General features: G+C 51.2%; 1 protein-coding gene across 1 annotated transcript in view; it reads right to left on the bottom strand.

Annotated features, from left to right (window-relative positions):
* Positions 1-322: 322 nt before the first annotated feature.
* The window catches only part of KLHL6 (kelch like family member 6), a 64338-nt gene continuing 56419 nt past the window's right edge, over positions 323-8241 (bottom strand). Inside the window, exons 5-7 of the mRNA XM_004603072.2 lie at positions 4746-4948; positions 3336-3549; positions 323-1370 (exon numbers count right to left, since the gene is read on the bottom strand). Of these exons, the coding sequence (XP_004603129.1) occupies positions 1069-1370; positions 3336-3549; positions 4746-4948 (719 nt within the window). The 3' untranslated portion in view covers positions 323-1068. The remainder of the gene's footprint in view (positions 1371-3335; positions 3550-4745; positions 4949-8241) is intronic.

The raw sequence follows: 8241 nt of genomic DNA, 5'->3' as shown, positions 1-8241 counted from the left end.
CCATCTCTCCACCTATAAGAGGGAACAAGCCGTTTGCTAGTTTCACTGCAGGTGATGCCACACTGGAACCTTCTGGAACACAGTCTCAAGAAGGATCCAAGGGCATCACACCAAGGGCTCCATGACCTGAGTTTAAATACAAGGTGAAGAGATAAGAAGGTACTGGGGATATAGCTTAGCAGTAGAGCACTCGCCTTTATACGTGAAAGTCCCTGGGTTTGATCCCTAGCAACTGCGAGAGAGAGAGAGAGAGAGAGAGAGAGAGAGAGAGAGAGAGAGAGAGAGAGAGAGAGAGAGAGGGGAGGGGTCAGAGTTAGGACAACAAATTGGGTGCTTGCCTTTCACCAGCCAACCCGGGTTCAAGTCCTGGCACCCCACAGGGTCCCCAGAGCCCTGCCCCGAGTGACTGTTCCCAGGGCCAGGAGTAAGTAAGCCCTGAGCACCACTGAGTGAGGCCCCAAAACAAAACAAAACAAAAAGATATTCCAGTATTTCTCTGGTGTGAAAATTTGCAGAAAAAGTAAAGGGGAGAGAAAAAAAAAGAGCCAGGTTTTGTTCGATTGGTTTTGGGCCACACCTGGTGGTGTTAAAGACTTACTCCTGACCCTGCTTGGGGAATCACTCCTGGTGGTGCTCCGCGGGAGGACCATAGGGGAAGCCAGGGATGGAACCAGGGTCGATGGTGGGCAACGCAAGTGCCTCACCCGCTGCACTATCACTCCGGCCTGTGCTCCCCCGGCTCTGAGCCCGGGTGGCTGGGCAGGTGTGACTTTAGGGGGAAGACCTTGGTTTGGACTCCAGGGCTAGCTCTCCGTACTCAGCCCCTGAGCCTCTCGCCTGGGAAACGGCAGCGACCAAGTCTTGTCGCCAAAGCTCATTGATTGGAGATCCAGACGTTTCTGGCGGAGAAAGTGGCCTGGGATGGGGGACCCCTAGAGTCCAGTAGTCATCGTCTTCCCTCCTGAGGTAGGTCAGCAATCAGTTCGGGGAGTCACGGGGAGCCCCAAAGTGCAGCCTGAGCGACTGAGAAGGGGGTCGTGCACGGCCTCCACGCCCCCCCCCCCACCGTCAGACCGACACGGCCCCCGGCACGATGCGGCGGATGTGGGTGTAGGACTTCCTGATGGTGACGCTGCCGTGGTGCGACACCCCCCGGGGCAGGACACACTCCTCCGTCAGCTTCTGGGTTTCGGGGTCCCAGCACAGCACGGTGGCGATGACCTCGTTCTTCTCGTCGCGGCCGCCCGTGATGTAGAGGCGGTTGTTGCAGGGCGCGATGCCGCAGCTGGCGCGCTCGTGGCTGAGCTGCGTGACCAGGCTCCAGCTGTCCTCCAGCGGGCTGTAGGCGTACAGCGCCCGCATGGCCCCACCTGCGGGGCAAGAATGGGGTACTGGGTAGGCTCCATGCAACTACTGCAACCCTGCTCTGGGAGAAACCCCCCTCAGCCCATCCTCTTGCTACCACTCAGTAGCTGGCTGACTGTCAGGAACACCTGGGTCCGGTCCAGGCAAGAAGTTAAGGTGCTCGCTTGGCATGCATCAGACTCTGGAGTGATCCCTGGCACAGCATATAATCCCTCCAGCATCAACCGGAGTGACCCCTGAGCACAGAGTGGGCAAGTAGAGGCAGGAAGGGCCAGAGACTCTACCAGCCTCTTTAATTCTGAAGCCAAGGGCTCTTCGATTCTAAAAGATTCTGTGCTTTCATTTATTTTTTTTGGGGGGAGGGGGTGTTCATACCCAGCAATACCCAGGGGTTACTTCTGGCTCTGCACTCAGGAATTACTCGTAGCGGTGCTCAAAGGATTATATGCAGTAAACTACATATGGATGAATTACATACGAATTGCACTTGGGATAACAGGGATGGAACCCTGGTCGGCCACATGCACGGCTAACTTGAAACTCCGTGACTATCTCTCCAGCCCTCTAAAGGATTCTGGGATGAACTGTGTAGCCCACATCTGTGGCAGCCCTGCATCTTCTTTCCCAATCTGGTTTCTCAGTCCCCTCAGGCGCTTCTGATGCATCAAAGGAGTCATCGCTGTCACTTTCTGATCCTAAACATCAAGACCTGTTAGTTGTGAGACATCAAGACTTGGGCAATAAGGCTCCCGCTGGAGGCTTTAGTGCATGGTGGTGACTGGAGGTGGCCTTCCATTCTACACTCCACATCACTGGGCCACCAGCCCACGTCACTCACCTTGGGGTCCAATCTTTAAAGCAAAGGCATGTGGTTAACCGTGAACATGCATAAAACCTGACCCAGGGAAGTCTGGGGTCTTCCTTCAGGCTTCCAGGAAGCCTGCTCTGGTGAGTTCTCCTGTGTGAACTAGTTACAGAATCTTGCATCTTCTCAATCAGGGTTTGTAATTTGTAATCCTGGCCACACATGAAAATCATCTGTGTGTGTCGGCGGGGGGGGGGGGGGGGGGTGGTGAGGCACAGACAAATAACACAGCAGGCAGGGTGCTTGCCTTGCAAGCAGCCAATCCGGATTTGATTCCCAGCACCCCAGATGGTCCCCTGAGCTGCACTAGGAGTGATCCTTGACTATAGAACCAGGAGTAAGCCCTGAGCACCTCCAGGTGTGACCTGTGACCCTCCCAAACCATAATAAATAAAATCATCGGCACATTAAACATATCTTACAGCATTCTCCCGTGCCCTTCGTCCCATTCTGATTTCCTGGGCCAGGAGTGTGTCTGTCTCCCCCTGTTTGTGTACAGAGTTCCCGAGGTGATTCTGATGATGCATTAGGATTGTCCAACGTTCTTAACATTTCCATGTCAACCTTGGTTTGACTGGCTATGGGCTTCCTTTCAGGCTAAATGTAACTTTTCAGACTCCCCAAAGCAAGTGGCAAGAATAAAACTGCTAGGAACACAAACTAATATTAGCAACTACTTGGTGGTCACTTATTTCTTTCTTTTTGGTGGGGAGGACACACCTGGACATGCTCAGGGGACCCTACGTGGTGCTGCAAGTTGAACTGGGACTTGATCACATGCAAGGCAAGCACCTTATCTCTGGGACTATCTCTCCAGCCCTGAGCACTTATTTTTATGGTGCATATTTCCATTCCTGTTCAGTTGCTAATGCTGATAGCCAGGGGCTTCTAGCTCTCCTCCTGGAACAGTGTCGACCCGTTTGGTCTTCTAAATGTGGACTTGCAGGTAAAGCGGACAAGGCCTTAGCCAGTCCCCTCTTCCCTTCCCTGTCAACCCCACGCACAGCTCCCAGGAACCCCTGAGTGCCCCGGCCTTGTCTGATCTACCAGCACCTCAGCAAGTGGAGGCAGGGGAGCCCAGGGAGAGAAGCATCTGCTCACTCACCGACGACGTAGATGCGGTCCCGGAAACTCACTGCGTTGATGCACTTGGCCTCCACTGGCATGGGCGACTTTAGGTTCCACTTATTGGTAGAAGGGTCATAACACTGCGTCTTGTCTGTGGCCAGTTTCCCGTTGGGCCCTCCACCAATCACATAGAGCTTCTTCTTGTGGCTGGTGGCCGCGAAGGAACTGACGTGTGAGAGGAGGGGGGCAGCCTGCAGAGACACCGGGCGCCAGGAGACGCTGTCAGATATAGGCCCATTGGCAGCTGGCTCACAGGACACAGCCAGGAACCAGGGGACACGAGCTATTGCCTGCAGTCACAAGGTCTCTGGCTTCACTCCCCTCGGGACACGCACAGACTCAAAGCACGTGGTTCCTGTCATTGCTCAGGCCTCAGGCAGGGCGATCAGTCCAACCTGTTCCTCCGAGAGTCCAGCTCCCAAGAGAGGCAGGGCATAGATCAGTGCTTCTCAAGAGTACCTGTATCTCTGGATGGGCACCTATCCAAGGACAGTGGCGACAAAGCACTGGAGAAGGGGCTGGAGAGGTAGAACAGGGGTGAAAGTTACCTTGCACGTACCCAGCCCTGGTTTGATCCTGGCACGGCAAGGTCTCTCAGCACCACTGGGAGTGACATCCAAGCACAGAGCCAGAAGTATTTCCTCAGCATTGCCAGGTGTGGCCCACAAATCCAACCCTCACCCCCAAATAAGCCACTGGCATAGATGATGCTTATGCAGATGTGTGAGAGGAAAGTGCTTCTGTAAACATGCACATTCATTCATTCAAAAGGTATTTACTGTCAGGCAGATAGCTGAGAGGGTCAGAGAGCATGCTGGAGAACTGGATTTGATTCTCAATACCACATGGTCCCTTGATGTCGGACTCCTGAGCACCAAGCTTGAAATAACTCTTTTAGAACATTTGGGGGTGGTCTAAAAACCAAATCTATGTATTTACCAAGTTCTCACTGTACATCAGGCATTGCCTTTGGTATTTCTATTCAGGAAGAAAAACTGACAGAAGCGTGCCAGGTGGTTGCAGAAAAACAGACTCTCTTGCATGCAGATTTAGGGGGTCAAAGTGGATTTGTGCTTCTGTCCTATGAATCTCAGGATGTGAAAGGGGACTGCCAAGAGCCTCTTGCCCGTTGGCATGACTCTGTTTTTTTTTTGGGGGGGGGGTTACACCCGGTGATGCACAAGGGTAATACTCCTGGCTCTGCACTCAGGAATTATCCTGGCGGTGCTCGGGGGACCATATGGGATGCTGGGATTCGAACCTGGATCGGCCGCGTGAAAGGCAAACACTGTGCTATTGCTCCAGCCCCGACATGACTCTCTTAGGCTATGAAGCTCCCTGTGAGAAACTACTGGGCCTCCCCCGCCTAGAATGCCGCCACCTTTACCTCAGACCAGCAGTTGTGGAAGGGGTCATAGGCTTCCACATTGTTGATCCTCTGCAGACCATCAAAGCCGCCGATCACGTAGACCTTGCCCCCCAGCACCACCATCTTATGCCGCCAGCGGCCAATGTTCAAGTATTCTATTTGAATCCACTTGTTGATAGAAGAATTATATTTCCAAACATCATGCTGTGTTTCTTTGCCACCTGGGAGGGATGCGAAACATGTAAGAAACCGCCTGCTGAGTCAGAAATATGGCTCTCTCCCTCCTTCTTCCAAAGCCCACACGAGTGTGAGAGCCTTCCCCTGAAAGAATGGTTGAATGAAATCCTGCAGACCCCTGGGGTCAGGATTGAGAGACGGGAATCGCAGGGGCCCAGGGAGAGGCAGTGTTAGATGACTGAGTCATGAGCTGTGTCACTGTCACCTCTGCACTGTGAGAGGTCAGAAAAGGGCTGGCTTTATGGAGGTGGCACTCAAGTGCCTGGACAGATGAAGTCACATGGGTGAAGGGGTGTCTGTGCGCCTGGTGTCAGAGGCACAGGTAAGGTGGAACCATCCCGGACAGGGACAGTAGGATGTTGCCTGCTGGCAAATTTAAAAGCAGTTCAAGGTCTATTTGTGTATTTACTTAACAATAAAACCATACACCAAAATGCCCCAAGAAAGCTTGTATTTGATCTTTATAACATTTTTAAGTGGATTTGGTCCTATTTTAAAGTAAATATTTTGTTATAAAAGAATGAGATGCTGGACTGGAGCATGACAGTATAATGGGGTTTGTGATAGTGATAGTACAAGTGGGAGTTTGTGATAGTGACAGTACAATGGGGGGTTTGTGATGGTGATAGTATAATGGAAGTTGGTGACAATGATAGTACAATGGAAGTCAACCATGCACACAGCCAACCTTGGTTCGATCTCCAGCACCTCATATGGTGCCTCTAGCACCTCCAGGAGTGGTCCCTGAGCACAGAGCCAGAATTAAACCGAGAACTACCAGTCTTGGGCCCCAAACAATAATCACAACAACAAAAGAATAGAATGAAATGCTCACAGTACACCACGTGAAAGTGATCCGGTAAATATTTTTCATGACAAGTCTTTAAAGAAACAGAAAATGCATAATCCAGTTAGGCCAAGACGAAGGAGAACTAACGTTGGCTTGGAGGGGAACTGAGTCAAGTATTTCCACTGTTTTGTGTTTCCATTTCCCCAAGATCCACTAAGTGGGCGGACTCCTTAGTCCATGAGTACTGGGGTAGCCTTGATATCACGGATGCTGGCCTTGTCCGGGAAAAGTGTCTTCGTAGGATAGGACAGAACCCAGAGGGCAAGACTAAGTACCTCAGTGAAGAGCACATACACCACATACACCCTGAAACTTTAATCGTGCTGCCCTCAGAGGCCTTTTCCCTATGTCTCTCAGCAAACAATGAAGAGGAGCATATGTATTTTCTTTTGTTTTTACAACTGAGAGAGAAAAATGACAGCTCAGTCTGGTCCTCTCTGACCTCAAAGTTACTAAAATTCTCCCTTTTCATGAAGTTTTTTGTGCATACAGTTTAAAGTGTTTTTCTTTGCACTCTGGACCTATCGCGGTCTCTTCTATAACATTCAAAAATACTGTGAGATTGACCTGATGGAGGTATTGTCAAAAATTATAAAATAATTATAAGCTTTCCAAAAAAATATGCAAATGTGAATGTTTGAGTTGTTTCCTGCCCCACATCGACTGTGGTGGGAGCTCTTATATATTCTAGAACCTCGCAGAATCTCACTTGTCCCTTAGTTTTTTACTTCTGTTGGTTTGGGGGCAAACACCTAGTGATGCTCAGGACTTAGTTTTTGGCTCAACCAACCACCTTTTTGGCTCTGTGCTTAGGAATTACTCTTCGCAGGGCTCAGGGGACTATATGGATTGCTGGGGTCCAAATCTGGGTTGGCCGTGTCCCAAGGCTAGTGTCCTACCCACTATGCTGTTACTCCAGCCCCTCACTGTTCTTCATTTATAACCTGGAGCAGAAAGATCACCTGCCTTCTAGCATTGAGGTAAAAGACAAATATTCAATGGAATCCATGTATAAATTCTTCTACTACACATTAAAGATGAGGGGAACGACGTTATTTAATAGCTATTTATTGAGCATTCGCTGTGACCCAGAGTAGTGCAAGGGAATGTAGTATTGTTTCAAGGAATTTAAAGACTAAATGGGAAAACAGTCATAGAGTCAATCTAAATAATTAAGCAAAACTGTTCAGAAAGTAAATTTAAAAATACAGGGTGCTACTGGATTGGTCTAAAAGTATGACTTAATAAACTTTAGGGGAACATTAAGTTTAGTGCAAATTTTCCTTCCTTCCTTCCTTCCTTCCTTCCTTCCTTCCTTCCTTCCTTCCCTTCCTTCCTCCCTTCCTTCCTTCCTTCCTTCCTTCCTTCCTTCCTTCCTTCCTTCTTCCTTCTTTCCTTCCTTCCTTCCTTCCTCCCTTCCTCCCTCCCTTCCTTCCTCCCTCCCCTTCCTCCCTTCCTTCCTTCCCTTCCTCCCTTCCTCCTCCTCCCTCCTTCCTCCCTTCCCTCCCTTCCTCCCTTCCTTCCTTCCCTTCCTTCCTTCCTTCCTTCCTTCCTTCCCTTTCCTTCCTCCCTCCTTCCCCCTCCCTTCCTTCCTTCCTTCCTTCCCTTCCTTCCTTCCTTCTTCCTCCTTCCTTCCTCCTTCCTTCCTTCCCTCCCTCCTTCCCTCCCTCCCTTCCCTCCCTTCCTTCCCTTCCCTTCCTTCCTTCCCTTCCTTCCTTCCTTTCTCCTTCCTTTCTCCTCCCTCCCTCCCTCCCTCCCTCCTCCCTCCCTTCCCTCCCCTCCCTCCCTCCCTCCCTCCCTCCCTCCCTCCTCCCTCCCTCCCTCCCTCCCTTCCTTCCTTCCTTCCTTCCTTCCTTCCTTCCTTCCTTCCTTCCTTCCCTTCCTTCCTTCCTTCCTTCCCTCCCTCCCTCCTTCCTTCCTTCCTTCCTTCCTCCTTCCTTCCTTCCTTCCTTCCTTCCTTCCTTCCTCCTTCCTTCCTTCCTTCCTTCCCTTCCTCCTTCCCTTCCTTCCCTTCTCCTTCCTTCCCTTCCTTCCTTCCTTCCTTCCTTCCTTCCTTCCTTCCTTCTTCCTTCCTTCCTTCCCTTCTCCTTCCTTCCCTTCCTCCCTTCCTTCCCTTCCTTCCTCCCTTCCTCCCTCCTCTTCCTCCCTCCCTCCCTCCTCCCTTCCCTCCCTCCCTCCCTTCCTTCCTTCCTTCCTTCCCTTCCTTCCTTCCTTCCTTCCTTCCTTCCTTCCTTCCTTCCTTCCTCCCTCCCTCCCTCCCTCCCTCCCTCCTTCCTTCCTCCCTCCCTTCCTTCCTTCCTTCCTTCCTTCCTTCCTCCCTCTCTTCCTTCCTTCCCTTCCCTCCCTCCCTTCCTTCCTTCCTCCCTTCCTTCCTTCCTTCCTTCCTTCCTTCCTTCCTTCCTCCTTCCTTCCCTTCCTTCCTTCCTT

Source organism: Sorex araneus, chromosome 2 (assembly GCF_027595985.1).
Source record: "Sorex araneus isolate mSorAra2 chromosome 2, mSorAra2.pri, whole genome shotgun sequence".
In the NCBI taxonomy this organism is placed as follows: domain Eukaryota; kingdom Metazoa; phylum Chordata; class Mammalia; order Eulipotyphla; family Soricidae; genus Sorex; species Sorex araneus.
This window is presented reverse-complemented; position numbering and strand designations above follow the sequence as displayed.